The 16074-nt window shown below is 50.3% G+C and overlaps 1 protein-coding gene across 2 annotated transcripts in view; it reads right to left on the bottom strand.

The window, feature by feature from the left end:
- LOC119442402 (papilin-like) overlaps positions 1 to 8370 on the bottom strand; it is a 60810-nt gene extending 52440 nt beyond the window's left edge. For both annotated transcript variants that reach the window (XM_049662118.1, XM_049662119.1), the window contains exon 1: positions 6824 to 8370. In XM_049662118.1, the coding sequence (XP_049518075.1) occupies positions 6824 to 6846 (23 nt within the window). In that variant the 5' untranslated portion in view covers positions 6847 to 8370. The remainder of the gene's footprint in view (positions 1 to 6823) is intronic.
- Positions 8371 to 16074: the final 7704 nt, after the last annotated feature.

Below are 16074 nucleotides of genomic sequence, written 5' to 3'. Positions count from 1 at the left end.
GGAAAAATACATTCACGCGAAAATAAGAAGGAACGATACAGAGAGCGAGAGAGAGAATGGAGGGGAAGAAAAATACTAAAACTGAGAGCACGTTCGTCGTGCACGGATCTCCACGTGTGGTCGGCCGTAAATCTGCGCGCCCGGGGCCGGCGGCGATGACAGATAGGTCCCCCCGTTCTCGGTGGCCCGACAATCGAGCCGCGCGCTCGAGCGAGTGAGCCAGCGAGCTGCAGCCACGGCCAAGTCCCGCTGATGAATGCGCGAGCTAATTGAGTGACAGCTGCAGTCCGTTCTGCGGAAGCTGCACGTCGCAGTAGACGCGCGCGCGCGCTTTGCTCACTGCGCCGAGCAGCGCACGCTTGGCCCTCGGGACGCGCTCGACGTCTACACGGCGGCAGCGGCGGAACAGGGAAGCGCCTCATTATCGGCCCGCTTGGCCCTGGCAAGCAGCGTAGCGCGTGCACAGCGCGTGCCGCTGCAGACTGCGGTCACAAGGCAGCGGAAGCTGAGCTCGCGTGTGTACAACTCTCTTAAGACAGAAGAGCAGGCAGTCATGCCTCGTTATTATGACATTCGTCAATGCGGCGCAGCCCTTGAATTATGCAGAGCGTTTGCGTGGACTGAAGTTTTCTAGTGCATTCATCGTCATCATCATCATCATACGATGATGAATTGTGCAAGTAACACGTTGGCTTGCGGACAGTCCCTGTATATATACGCGACTAGCGCGATCACGTGCAGCCAGCCTTTCTTACTAGTTTCGAAGGCGTTCCGCCAGACGCTTCCTCTAGCGGTGTTACCTAACTCGGTCTGCTGAACTCCCTGCCGTTGATATGCAGCACTTTCTCACTACGGATCCACGGTGTATTTTCGGGAAACAAAACTAAACCAGGGGCCTCCCCGCGGCTTAGAAATCGGAAGTCCAAGCTAAATCTATAAGATTTCTTTAGCCCCCCACGTGCTCAGGGCCAATCGTCGAGGGAGCGTTTAGTCGAGAACGATGTAGCGTTGTGACGCATTCCTGCGTTGATGAACGTGAATGAGCGTTTCAACCACGTGGAATCGCGAGCTTCTCCACCACTGCCTGCAGAATCCTACAACACACCAACATACTGCTGAACGTAGACATCGTACGGACCGCCGCACACGAGTCCCCTCGTGGAAACCAGCGTACGGGTGGCATGATCTGTGGCCCCAGATCATGCCACCCGGGCGCCCGCAAGGGCAAGGCGACTCAACTCCACCGGCGGAAACCGTACCTATAAAATACAGCACCATCCCCCAACTGCTACAGACTCAACAGTCACCTATATACCCACACAAGTCCCTCTCGAGGAAAGAAGCTGTGGTATGTCACCAACATCAGACAACCCCATATCCACGCCTCAGCCTTCTTCACGCCCTGGCCTCGTATAAATGTCGTCCCAGTGCCGACTACGCCTCACTATACCACCCGACATGGGAATGTCTCTATATTAGAGAGGTTTAGATTAGGGGGATGCAAGCGTAACGGCCCCAAGCGCTAGGGTCTGCGCGTGCGCAGTACCCGGCCCTCGAGCGCTAGGGGGCCCCCTACGCTTGCGTCCCCCTAATCTAAACCTCTCTATTGACATGTCATCCTAGCCATACAGTGGCGTGGCGAGGCAATTCTATGTTACCGCAAGCAATGCCTTCGTGCCCTGATATTGAGAAGCAATCTCAATAAGACCACCGAGATAAACGCCCGAACTTTGCTGCCGAGATGAGATGAAGCGTATAGCGAAATTTCCCTCTTTCCCTTCCCCCAACGCCGAGTAGCTGGCTAGAGGAATTTACCTCAGGCCGACCTCTCTGCATTTCGTATCATTAAACTTCTCTCTCTCTCTCTGTCTACAGTAGCATTCATTTCCCGTGATGAGGCCAAATGGGTAAGAAATAGCAACCGTTTGGTGAAGCCATGTCGAGCTATGACTTCCACGAAAGTATGTGACAAAAAACACGTGTGCGAAAGAAAGAAAGTACACCAGTCCAGCTTAAGGAAATGAAGGTAAACCATCACAAAGGCAGTTGTACCGACCTGTTTGCTTTGTTACTGCGGCACTGTTGTGCAGTTTGACATTTTGAGGCGTTGGTACGGTCCGATGACCCAACGACGTGATCTAAGTGTCCGGATACTGTGAATACGGCAAAAGCTCATCATCTGCTGCAATATTGTGCTTTAGGATTTTTTCTTCAGACAATAGATACTTATGGTACCTTGATCTGGCTTCTGCGACGTTCCATTAAATTGAATTAGGCGATACCGAGTCCTTTCGAGACAGGTGTAAACGTTTATTATTGGTCTTAATGCGGAGGCTTGACAGTGTTGTTCATCAAGAATTTCCGGCATGAAGTCGGCGTAGGACAGCTCGGCATCTCTCAGGAAGGAGAGTGCGATCCACTCTTCACACGAGTTTGGTTGGAGGGATAGGGGTACACTGTTGATATGCTGTCTTAATTTGTGTTGTGTAGCTTGGCTGGACATTCAAAAAAAAAAAAAAAGCGTGAATGTTTTGGATCATGCTGCAAATTTTGAACATTCAGGTGTACAAGTGTAAAGAAAATGTTGCCTGAGAAAGCATCCTCGAGCACACCTTTCTGCTGCTTCCAGAACAATGGGAGGAACCACGTGACCGGAATTTTTGCAGGATCTCAGTGGCGTTCCGAACTCGAAGGTGAGGGCACCTCCGAGCGCTCTGAATATTATAAACCAGGAGAATGTGTTCCGATAGCTCGATTTGGACCGGCCGTATGTAAGGCGCGTTGCCAAAGCGCTCTGAGTGCTCTAAAGCGACAAGTCTAATGTAACATTACAGAGGTCAGACTCAAGCCCGATGTATCAAAAGCACGCGTATTGGGTGGCGAGCAATAACTTTCCAAATACGTTGTCGCAGTAAGTCAACGACGGCTGGGTACTTTTGATTGGCCTGGCTTCCTTTTTATTGAGTCTTGCTGCGAGTAGTTCAGTAATGTAAGAAAGAGCTCATACACGCTATGACGCGCATCCGTCCTGTACGTCCGCCCACAGTCTTCGGTGTGTGCAATAGCGATTTTGAAAGAGACCACACAGGGGAGTAGCGGCGTGGTAAAACTTTAGAATGGTGAGTCGAGCTTGTCAAGGTACTTGTGAGTCCCTTGAAGTGTGTCCTGTTTATTTCGCAAGCCAGTAATTAATTAACAAGGTTGCAGAAACGTTGGAGGCGGGGGTGTAATCACTAGAATAAACATAGCTTTGGCGTCCAACGTCGGTCCCGAACGGAGCTTATCTTTGTAAAGTTGTTGCAATAAACTCTCCCATGTAGAAAATTAGAGATATCAAGGTGCTACTTAGCAGGTAGTCAGTAGACGTAAAGTTTAGCTACAGTGGCATATAAGGGGCATCATAGTTCGGGCGGTCTTATCCATTCTGGGAAACCGGAATTTGCTCCGCGCTACAGGAAAGCGTTCATTATTATTCGCTGCCGTACGTTTTCAGTTCCATCAGCTTTGCGTCCCGACGCTATTTATTCTCAAGGCTAACAGAGCAATTCTGGTAGTGGGTAACTGGGTCATAAGAAGCACAGTGCGGAGGGTGTCGAGATTAACTGCAGCAGGCTTGGCAACTTCTGACTCTCCCGAGAACTACGTTTCGTTCTTGTTTTTTTATCACATGCTCATCCGAGGAAACCAAGGGGGAAATAGCTCGTGCCTTTTGACAAGGACTGCACGACGGGAGATGGAACCAAGAGGAATGATAACGCTACGCAATGGTAATTGCTTGGTGGCAACGCGGTAAATTGTACTTGAGAGCCAACTGTGCACTCGCGAACCTGCGCTATACAAACGGAATAATAACACACCAAGATACAGACTCACGAACCTAAACACATGTGTCATGAGTCTGAAAGCAATTCGTACAGAATGAAAGGAATAATTTGCACATGTCATTGCGGTTGAATTTGACGTTTTCCGTCAAGTGCGCTGCTTCTTTGTCACTTCCGTGTCCGATATGTGCACGTCACTTTAGTTGAACGCCATTCATATTTCTTCTCCGTTAAAATTTCACCCAATCTGTACTTAGGCAATTGCAAGCCAGTGACATATTCTTGGAATGGGGCGTGCTTTATTTAGTTACGTGAGAAATCAGGGCCGGAATTTACAGAGCTTTCCATTCGTACGTGCTCGTTCCCATTGGCCGGTCGCCTTTGCTAATTATATGTCCAGCGTCAGGATTGGCCTAAATTTTCTCTTACGAAATATTCTAGCGTAAGAGCGTTTCGTGAATACGGGCCCAGACGCCGAATTCACAGTTTTTTGTTCGTAAGTGATGACCATTGGCCGGTCGCCTTCACTAATCATATGTCCGGCTTCACGATTGGCTGAAAGTTTCTCTTACGAACAATTCTGGCGTAAGATGATGATGATGAAATAAACTTTAATTTTCGAGACGGTGTTCCCGAGCGTTTGAGCTGTCTGGCGTAAGAGATTTTTCAGAATACGGGCCCAGGATTGACTTGAATTTGCTCTTAAGAACAATTTTGACGAGAGAGCGTTTTGCGAATACGTGACTTGCTTTAACCAAAACGCTTAAGTAAAACTTCGCAATTCCCTGCTCCTGATCGTTCTTCTCTCTTTTTTTTATTTTCGTTGTTTAGTGTCCTGCCTTCAAGCGGAGCATGTTTGCACTCGCAACCTGCAGCCCCACATCGCACGAGTGAAGAACTTTAGAAAGAAGAGCTAAAAAAGCAGTGACGATGCTGGTGTAATCTGCATAAATCATCTCGTGTAACGGCGCTCACGAAACGTGCTAGATCGTCGTGGACCGGTTTCACCCACGCCACTTGCACAACGTTTAAGGCCGAATAAATAGCTGTTATTAACCGTAATTCATGACCCTGACTAATTGCTCCCCTCCACATGAATAAGAAATGCAAGTTGTGAAATAAATATTAAGAACACAAGCTCTTGGACGGCAACAAGAACTGAAAAGAAACAAGGAACTTCATCTGCCAGCTGTAGTGCTGACTTATACGCTCCGAGTAAACCAACAATTTGCAAGCAAACCATGGCACGGAACAAGTACGGGCTGGACGCGAGAATGGAAATGCTTCTACTTAAGTGGAGGTGTCGAAGCGATTCGGCTAGTGCGACGTGAAACACATTTACTTTGGGGAAATGTCATCCCCTGCTGTGAGCGGTTTGCGGCGAGACAGATTCAGCGGGTTGCGTGTGCTATGCCCGTATAGTTATTTAACTACCACGTTCGTCGAAAAAAAAAAAATCAATCGAAAATTTCCATACTCTTTCATTCCGCCGAATTTTAGCATATTACATTTCTAATAAGCGAATGTGGTACACGCGTGTTTACCTATTGTAAAAGAAAGCAGTGTCTCATGAGTGTGTGCATGACTATGTGCCAAGCAGCCCGTAGAAAACTCTAGTGAAGTTACCCGTTACGTTTCGCTATAGATCTTAGTAAAAGACAATTGTGCCGAAAAGGGAGGAGGCTTCGCCTTCATGCCCGTCTAGATTTCGAATGTAAAATACTGACTAGCTGATAACGAATTGAACGTAAAGCTTCAAAGACAGCGGACTGGCGCCGAAGTCGAAGGAACTATGTGAAATAAAGTGACCAGAGTAATTCATTCTCTGCAAGGAAAGCAAAGAAGGTACGGCCTGTACAATTAGGGCTTGTCTTTGGCAATAAGTAGAGACCGCTAGAACAAACACAGACTGCGCTTACGGGTTAAATGGTTGAGGAAAAGCGAGCCTTTACAAAGACTGGAGAGAAAACGTTTTGGCGAAAATATCGGACGAGTCGAACAACGAACTGGGAACGATAATATGATAATATTATCCTGTTCCAAGGGTGTTCAAACGGTCACGCAGGCGAAACCGCTGTTGGTCATATTGAGTGCACCCGGCCACAAAATATTACGGACCATGAAATCTGAGAAAAAGCTCAATATCTCCGCAGTTCACAACGCAGCCTGATATTTGCATTTCGGGCCTCGACTGTAGTATGCTAACAACATTGTCGTATGCAATTTTACTGGCTACTGCTACAGGCTGCTCGGGAATTGAACGTTTTCTGAGATACCACGGTCCGTAAACTTTTGTGGCCAGGTGTTTACTTAATGATATGCCCCACCGAAGCGTCGGAGTTATCACAGTAACTTGTGCGAGGGTTTATCGCGCAACCCGCAGTATGACTCAATTTGTTTGCGTTTCGTTCTACATCATTTTTCACCATCTGCCCTGCTGACAAAGAAAACATCCCAAAGCGAACATCACAGGAATGTTTACATGCAGACACACATATGCTTATATATAAATGTAAACTATCAGGTAACAAGCGGCAAGTAAGATCGAGTAGTTGCTAATTAAGGCAGCGCTGGTATACACCAGGGCCCGTATAAAAAAAAAACATTTTACGCCATAATTATTCGTAAGAGAAAATCCCAGCCCAGCCTGATGCTGGACATATCATTAATGAAATTGGCTGGCCAATGGCAAAGAGCACTTGCGAACGAAAAGGTTGGTAATTCGACCCCTGTTTCGTGCTTCTGAGTCTTTAAATTCTTCGTGTTGTTAACTCTCGAAGTGGTTCCTGATATCAGTAAAAGGGACCAACCCGAAACGTTGCGCATCTCTGTGAAGAGGTTTGGTGGAAATCGAAAAGTGACAGTGCAGTGAAATAAGAATTAAAAAAAAACGCAGGAAAGACAAAGAAAATCTCGCGCGGAAACGAAATGAAGAAAAGGAGGAAAATGACATTCGCACCAGCACGCGCGAAAGCGACGAAGAAATAAAACTCTCACTTCACCTCAAATGCGTGGCTCCGCCCATGGCTCCCGTTCTTCAAGTTCGCGCCGCGATGAAGGGGGGCCTCCGGAAAGCTCGCCCAGGGATCGGTGACGTCAGCCGGCGACACGTCCTTTCGCAATGCACTGTTGCGCTGCAGAGGCTTGTCGTCCACTTGCGTCGCTTTTACGGTCGGAGCGGCGCCGCGCGACCACCGCTTCCTGTTCGGAGCGTGTGCGAGCCAGGCGTCGCGCGAGACTACGACCACAGGAAGAAGAGCAAGAAGAAGACGCCGACAACGGCGGGTAGGCGGGCGTTTTTTGTGGTCGACGCTAAATTTGCCGCCGGTCACAACTCACGCGGCCCAGTGCCATCTTCTCGCAGGAGTCCCCCCGGACACGACGGCACGGGAAACAAAAGCGGGGACGAAAAATAATGCCCCGCTCGGCATAAAACGACGCGTGTAGCACACAGGCAGCCGAGAAGAACAAGAAGACGAAGGGGGGAGGGGGGGCGGGGGGAGGTGGTATGTCGTGGGCGGCGGTGGGAGTGATGCAGCCACGAGCGACACTATACTCCCGCGTGACGTTTAGGAGACAGTCGGAGCTCCCTCGTGGGAAAAAGACGACGACGACACTGCGCGTCGCGCTCGATGTCGCCGATGGGAAGGAAGGAGAGGAAAGCAAAGACAAGAGAGAACGGCTCGCCTCGCGTATCGGTCTTATTGAGCATCCGCTCCTGGGCGAGCCACCGAGTCGAACGCCGGCTGCGACCTGTTCGCGCTTTGAAGCTTATACACACTCCTCCGTCGTTGCGAAGAAAGTTTCGGAGGAGGGATGCGGATGTTGGCTATGGAAGCGGGTGGGGGAGTTCCAGCTGTTCGGGCGTCAGCGAGAGAGGAAAAAAAAAATGCACAATTCACGGGAGGAGCCGGAGGAAGAGCGCGGAGCGATTCGCAAGATGTGTCGATCGCTGTCGTCTCTTGCTAGGGGGCGGCGAGTCGGGGTGTGGGGGGCGGCAAGGCGATGGCGAGAGAAGGGTAAGCGAGCCAAGTTGAACGCCGGAGAAGTCTTTTCCAAACGCAGCAGGCGCAACCAACGCCGTCCGTCACGGACCACCCAGCGGACGCCGCCGCGCGGGGGCCGCGCTACGCTAGCGGTCGGTTGCGTGCCCTCCCGCTGCGCTAAGCGCTTAGTAGTCGTCGCCGCCGTCGTAGTAGTCGTCGTGGTCCGGCAGGCGCCGCGCCAGCCTCTTTCTCCCGTGCGGCCAGCGCCGCTGACGAATCCATCGGCCAAACAGCAGCGGTAGCGGCGAACGTCGTGCGTGTGTGCGCGCGCTGCGCTGGCTGCTCTCTCGCACCGCGGGCCACCTGTGGAGGCGCACGACTTCCAAACAGAAGGGGCTGCTGCCGACGCGTGCACCCTTCGTGGCGATCGCCGGGGGGCGCTAGCGGCGTGCGTCGGCGACGACGACGTTTGCTGGCCCAGCAAGAACCACCAGCAGCCAGCCGCTTGCTTGCACGCGCGGCTCGCCCAGAGAGGAGCGCGAACGGTCCGCCGCTTCTCCGCCTTGCTCCCGCTGCTCTCGCAAAAAAACGCCGCGTGCTCCGCTGCCGCGTCGGGGACGCGGCTCGCAGCACCGTGCAAGTGTCTCGAGTCGAGAAGGAGGAGGGCGAGGAACAAACCTCTTGCCCGCGTGCCTCCTCTCTCACCATTTCATCTCGGGGAACCCCTTCCTCGTCCGGCTCGTTCAGCGGCAGCAAGCTTTTCTTTTTGGTGCCTGCCTGTTCACGACGTCTCTTGCACGTCGACGTGGGACGTCTTGCGCGTGCCTGTCGTCGTTTCTGAGCAGGCCGAGCACATCTCTGTCGTCTCACGTTGGTATTGCTTATACGTGGTACAGCTTGCGAATCAGCACTAGCTCTGGGGCTTCCGCGTCGCAAGAACCGAGGCGAATACGGACCACGTCGTGCAGCAGATGACATCGGACGCGAACAACCGAAGAGGATGACCGTTGTTCGGGGTGCCATTACAAGCGGATTTCTCGTATCCGAACCGAAGATAGTGCACGTTGAAGAACCCCAGGTGGTCAAAATTAATCCGGAGCGCTCCACTACGGCGTGCCTCTTAATCAGAACTGCTTTTGGCACGTGAAACCCCAGAAAGAAGAACCAAAGATATACAGTTACTACACGGCTGGTTCGACGCTTCTCGAAGAATGTGATGAAGCTAAAGCAGCAGAGCGAGCAAAATTAAGTTGTGCGCGAAAGCCAGGATTAACTTTTGAGTGTAGCATACAAAGCATGAAATGAGTGAATTTATTTCATTCGAGTTAATTAGATTATAATTATTTTCGAACTGATTTCGCATGCACTTAAATACTACGTTTGTTTCCAGGATCGGACCGCGCTATAGTGAGCGAGTACCGCAGCGCAAGCGGTTTTGCTAATCAGCCGACCACCGGCGCACCGTAAACTGCCATTTTACGTTTGACAAATAAATGATGACATATTGAGCCGCATGGATACGCGGCTATATGTAACATTTCAGCGTACGAGTATATGTGCTCGTTTGAGAGAGATACAAAAACGTTTACTGAACAAAAATAAAGGCAACCCTTCTGGCGCATCCGGTGCATGGTTTGCCTATATTAAATTAAGAAGTCTATTAGAGGCTTACTCCTCAACAGGTATAAATTAAGCTGTCGTGAATGGCTTTCCGGTGAGCAGGAGCCCCTCTTGGATAGAACGAGTCGTTTAATGTAACGACTGATCGCTGTGTCCCAGCAAGGCCGATGTTTCTCAGTGCGAATTAGCAGGTGGTCCGTTGTGGCTGCCTCATCCGCGTCGTAAGTGTCACATGATGGATCCTGCGACTTGTCAAGGTACTGGGCTCTGAACGCAGGCGTGAATTTCGTGCCGGGTGCAGACGGGCGGAGTGCCACGCGTTCCCGCGGCTTGGAAGCCCAGGAAGGAGAGGGTCATGGCCTTCTTAGTAGAAGCGCTTGCAGGATCAAGGTTTTTACCCTGTCGGAGCTGCCGAACACTGGGCCGGGATAGTGTAACGATTCGAGTACCAATGCTATTCCTTTTCGCGCTGCGTCAGTGGTTCGAACGGCGCTCCGCCTACGCTATTACCGCGATCGGCCAGCCGTAAACGGTGCATGGGTGACAAGAAAGCAAAATAACCAGGCGAAAGGAGTCCTTAATAATTATACCGGCTCTGAATTTCTCAGCAGACAACAGGGCCGGCACGTATAACGTAAGGAAACCTTTCCCTTGATTCTATTTCTTCGTTATCATCCACCACTCGCGAGCGACCACCAATCCGAAGATAACGGAGGAAGGGCTGCGCTTGGACCACAGATGAAGCGTAAGAAGGAATAGCACTGGAATAGAACTGCTACATAACACCGGGCAAGTGAGTGAATAAACTTTATTTCGGAGACTAATCTCTTGATGCCCGAAAGTGGGCGGCCCACCTATTCCAAGTAGCCGTGACCCTGTGCTGATAGCCTGGCCTGTTCACCAGCCGCAGCTGGTCCTCAGGTCTTGGACTTGTCAGCTGGGCCTGCGACTGGTCTTCTGTTGGTGCTTGGATTGGCGTTGTCCTACGGATTAGCAAAAATTTTAGAATATATGCCGTGACAAAACAGACATCTAACGCTCTCTCGCCTAAGTGCGTAGCACAGCCCGATTCTCGAATGGACTTTGTAGATAAAGGCAGAGGAACATATTTTCTTAAAAAGAAGAGGGGCAGGAGATTGAATCCACACGGGGAAGAGGACTATAGATGGACTCATCCGGGATGATAACGCCTAGCAGAATTCCCTATTTCTCACCTCAGCATCGGTGTATTTCTACACGCGCACCTTCGTAAGCTCAACCTGCTGATAGGCCTCAAGGTGTATATTAGCCATCCGATCATCGGTTGGTATTTTATTGTATTGTGTCGTATATCATCTTTCTTAAACGAATGTTTCTGAGATGCTCACATTCTATTTGTTGTCGGCAACTACTGTTCCTTTAGGTTTGTGATGACGATGTTATAGTATGCACAAAGTGATGAAAAAAAAAATTGTCGCAGTTTCACCCGAAAGGTGAAGCACCAATTGCGATAGCAAATTAGTAGAGAGCTATATGGAGTAAGGATAGTAGTTTTATCAGCTGTATAAACTTGGACATGCTGCAGCACCAGCAACGCGCAGAACTGTTGTCGACGCCGTCGGCGTTTTGTCCGAGTTCGCACAGAACGCGCGCGCGTTTTTATATAAATACGCATTTGGTGCCGCAGCTAAACGTCGCCTCCCCTCCCTCCCTCCCGTCCCCCCACAGCCTTTCGCGCGACGGAAAAAGTTGCGTTTGCTCTCTATATATGGAAATGAGGAAAGAGACGCTAATTTCTGCAGCCTTCAAGGAGCACGGCGCAGAACGCGCGTTTGCTCTCCGACGTGCGTTCGCTCCCCGTGAAAGCGCGCGTCCCTCGCGCCCTTTCACTCGCACATACAGCGTCCGGAGCGCGGCGACGATTTCATCGCCGTTGACGTCATACGGAACCTCACGGCGACGACAACGGCGACGCCGACGGCACGAATCTGCTTTGGAGTGTCCATATAATTGCTATCGCAATAAAAATAAATTCAAGTAGAAATTAGAATTTTATCCCAGACCACAGTATACGAGTATACACGCACGTACACATCGCATACAGTTCAGACGTACAGGAGTTCAGTTATAGAGGTACATATAGTCCATGCACTGTTAAACGGAACACGTGACTGTAGAACACGTGCGAACACGTGCCGCCACGCATCACAAGATTTCCTCTAGCAGAGCACGTACGCGTTATCCAACCATCGGTACAGTCTGCACACATTTGATCACGTATGGTTTCCGCGAAGATGTAACATGTACATTGTGCATGTTTCATGTATACGCGCGTTGGTGAGTGCGTGTGTGTTAATGTTTAGTTCGTGCAGTTGCAGTCAGTGTAAAGTATGTAACGCATTGCATCTAATGTTAAAAGAAAATGGCACGCAAAAAAAAAAAGAGAGAGGGAAAGAAATTGGAAAAAAAAATAAAGAAAATTGGCTGAGAACTACCACCAGGTAGAGCACAACACCCTTCTGTGTTCGAAGGCGTGTTACTCGTGCGGAGGTATAAAAGGTGCCTAGAGTAAAAGCAGCGCGGACGGTAAAAAAGCAGCATGCCACCCGGAAAGCACATTTACTGGCGTATGCGCGGTAACCACCAATACCACCTCCTTCACCACCACGACGACTACTACGACAACAATAACGACAGCAACTCATTCCACAACAATTCACAACCATTCCACCACAACCGTCATCATCATCATCGTCGTCGTCATCATCATCATTATCCCCATCGCCAACATGATTAGTCTAGGATGGCTAATCATGTTTGCCTGCGCTTGTTGGCCTGTGCACGTCAGTGAGGTTCACGTAGGACTTCACTAGCCCTCCCTCACAGATCAGCGCTTACCCCAGACCTGCGTCAGCCGTATCCATCCCATGCCACAAACCATATATACTCGTAGATGTCCGTAAACTACGTCCTTATCTATGTTTTCCGCTCATCTTGCACCTTGGCCGGCGAATGGCCGTTTCGAGAAGCCACAAGTGAGGGCCCGGACTGCGGAGAGGGACGTATCGCTTGCGGGGCGAGGGGGAGACCCTCTTCTTGCCGCGGTTATACATTCATCTTGCGCAACTTCCCGCGTCGTACCATGAGCGTGTATTCGATCGTTTGGGCGCGAGCCTTCTCTTCGCGAGGTACACGTATGATGACCTGCGGGACGCGTGTGCCTCAAGTTTGTTCCTGGTGCGCGGCGTACATCGAAATCGCGACCTTTGCCCACTTATCGGCCCTGCCTTCTCGTCGCGCACATGCGTCGTAAAGCTCCAGCGCCGAAGAAACGACGGCCCCGCCCATCCAAGTCGACGCCAGTCGCTGCCGCCACCGCGATCGCCGGTATCTTCGAAGAGTTTGTGGCGCAACGGACGTACGTTTACCATTTTTCTTTCGTATGACTTTTTAATCTTCCTGTTCAAATTACTTTTGCAGCTGAACCCCCGTTACACGCTGCCTCCAATTCTATATACTCTCTCACAACGGCAAAATTAAATTCAACGAGCCCCCCGTAATGGCTGCAGACTCGCCAGGCAGATTCAAGGACCCTATAGACAAAGGAGTCGTAACGGTGCCAATGGTGATTTTTCTAGTCTGTTTATAGAACTCTACAACAAAGAAAGCCAGAGTCTTATATACAATGCCCACAACTTTATTATGCTGTGATCCTTGTGATAATACTGTAGCGGAAGAGATGCCCAACCATTAATATAGCATAAAACAAATTCTTGGATTGCGATAGTGATTCCGATAGCTGCGGTCTCTACGTGCGGGAATGTATAAGTACACCGAATGGCTTCCACATTTCTGCAACGCATGGGTCACGCTACAGACTTGAAAAAATGTTCTGTCACTACACGTTTTACAATGGGACAGTTACGAACAGAACAATAAATAGTTTGTTAGGCAGGCAGTTGCGTCAAATAATGTACCTAAACGGTCGGTATCATATACTCGGACGAGTCATGAACGCATCCGCAACGGAAACGATGTTGATACCGCTTCACGATTCCCAATATATGTTGTCAAAGTCGGTATGGTAATCCTGTTCAGGCAGAACTCTCATTGAGACATTTAGATCTCAAAAGCTCCGTTTTCGTCTATTGCTAGACCGGTTCGCCGGAGCACATCATAAAGTTAAGATGCATACTCGCGCTCTGTCCTCTCCTGACAACAGCGCGCGAAGTCGAGAAAGCGCTAATACAATACGTCAGGCATGCGTACTCGTCTAAAGGCTACTTGTGTAAGTAGCCTTAGTTTATTTAACTTGTGTAAAGTCGTGTAAGTGGTATACAACAGCCCACTTAGACGATTTCTATCGTTTTATGAGAAGAAGCACCTTTCACTTAGCCTTTCTGTCCTTGCTGTCTGCCGTTATCTCTTTATCTCCAGCCGAATGTGCAACTGCAAATGCGAATTGTGCAGAACGAAGTGACAGACGGCTGTTCTCACCCTGACTCATTTTGTTTTCGTAAACGGCACTGTCCGCCAAGCGCATGAGATTAAGGAGACGGGAAAATTAACACGGTATCGATCTGTACGAGGCCGAATACCGAATCCGTGGCAGGCAACCAGGGACTAAAGGGGGCTAGCTTCAACAGCACCGACAGAAGTACACACAATTCGCTGTCTGTATCTGCATTTCAATTATGAACACCAATACGTCACCTGAGGGGTGCGAAGGTAAAAAAACTACAAAGAGAGAGAGAGAGAACTTTATTGAGAACCAGCAGTTTAGTCGGCTGGGCCTAGGCCTCCCACGATGGGACGTCGAGGTCTTGCCTCTTCGCCGCTTCGTAGGCCTGCTGGGATGCCCAGAGTTGGTCGTCGAGATGGGAGCTGCGCAGGGCGGCGTGCCATCTCGACGAGAGGAACGAAAAAATATATATATATATATATATATATATATATATATGCATTAGCACACGTAGAGTGGATATAGCATACACAGTCACTATCGTACCCTTGTTATCTAGAAAGAAATGTCAGCTCCTTGTAAAAAATACTGACGCCTGCCTATGTACGATAGCGCACTGCACGGGCCGATTTTTTCAGTCTGGGCCCGACCCGGGCCCGATTTTACGTCGGGCTACCCGCCCGAGCCCAACCAAAAGTTTTATGGCGAGACCCGGGCCCGGCCCAGGCCCGGAAATAATCTACGTTACCCGCCCGGCCAGGCCCGCCACCCCTTTACCTTAGGCCCGAGCCCGGCCCGAACCCGGCCCGAGCCCGAGAAAGACCACCGAGTGGCATTAAAAAAATAAAATAAAGAAGTGAATGAAAGGCATTTATTCTTAAAGCATAAATACATGTCATATGCAATTATGAACATATTTGAGTCGTCTGAACGCAAATACCAGCGCGCGAAGTAGTACGAATGACCCTGCCGAGCAGTATCGCCAGCACTTTCCAACGGCGCGACATTTATGCGGTCCAATCCACTTCTATCTCCACGCTGCCACAGTATTTTTCCACGTCGGGCCTGTTTTTCCTGGCTATGAAGGGAGGATTCCCATGACTCTTTGTTCCCATGTAGACCGTTTAGCGCTGGGCAAGCCCAGAGCATGTGATTTAGGGTCGTTATGCCTTCACAGTTTTTGCATTTCGAAAAGATCATCTCAGGATGCCATTTGTGTAGGATATACGCGTTTGGGAAGGTACCCGTCTGCAGTTTTCGCCAGATTACTTCTTCCTTCTTTGTGAGAGATCTATGGGTGGGGGGGGGGGTGGGAATGTTCTCCTGCCCATTCTATAGTGTTGTACAATTTCTCTGTATGTGGTCAAGTCTCGCTTTTTGGACAGGGAGTAGTATGCCTGCGCTGGGGCCCGGTGTGTAAAGTCCTCGGGCGACCTCGTTGGCGATCTCGTTCCCTGTGAGTCCACTATGAGCGGGCGCCCATATTATTCTAATTACGTCATTGGGTACGTTCTCCTTGCCTGCTTGCAGAATTTTGGCGGCCTCTTTGGACACCTTACCAGTGTCATAGGCTTTGATTGCACTTTTAGAATCGGTGATGGTTATTCTGGTTGATGGGTTTGTGATTGCCAGGGCAATCGCCGCCATCTCTGCCTCCTCTGGTGAAGAGTGTCTCACGCTACAGCTCGAGATTAGCCCAAAGACAAGCCATCTGTCAGGCCCAGGCCGCCGCTGGAAGCCAACTGATTCCGGCCGACGTCTAGGGGGGAGGTAGACGGTGAAAGGGGGAGCTGCATCACCGATACTCTCTGACGGGTGCAAATAAAGTGTTTTCTCTCTCTCTCCACGTCGGGCGCCTCATCGCATAGCATGAGTAGGGTGCCTCGATGCCAGTGTCGCCGTTCAGGGTGGTGCCATCCTTTGACCGCACCCGCGCCGCCGCTTTCTCGCTGCGACGCCATCTTGAGTCACAGCGAGCGGTTGCGAGTGCTTGGTGCCGGTGCTTAGTTCGAGACACAGTGCGCGCGGATGCTTCGCTGACGCTTCTACTTGCTGGACAGTGTTCAGCCGCATGAATGACAAGCTTGTCAAGTGCATCGAGTCGACATGACGGGCTGTTGTGTTCCCAAGTGCACCGGATCGACGTGTTGTTTCGTTGTTTACGCTTCCCCCGGGACCCAGAGCGAAGGAAGAGATGGGAAGCCCA

Source organism: Dermacentor silvarum, chromosome 2 (genome assembly GCF_013339745.2).
Source record: "Dermacentor silvarum isolate Dsil-2018 chromosome 2, BIME_Dsil_1.4, whole genome shotgun sequence".
Classification (NCBI taxonomy): Eukaryota; Metazoa; Arthropoda; class Arachnida; order Ixodida; family Ixodidae; genus Dermacentor; species Dermacentor silvarum.
Note: the sequence above shows the minus strand (reverse complement) of the source record. Positions and strands in the feature narration are given on the sequence as shown.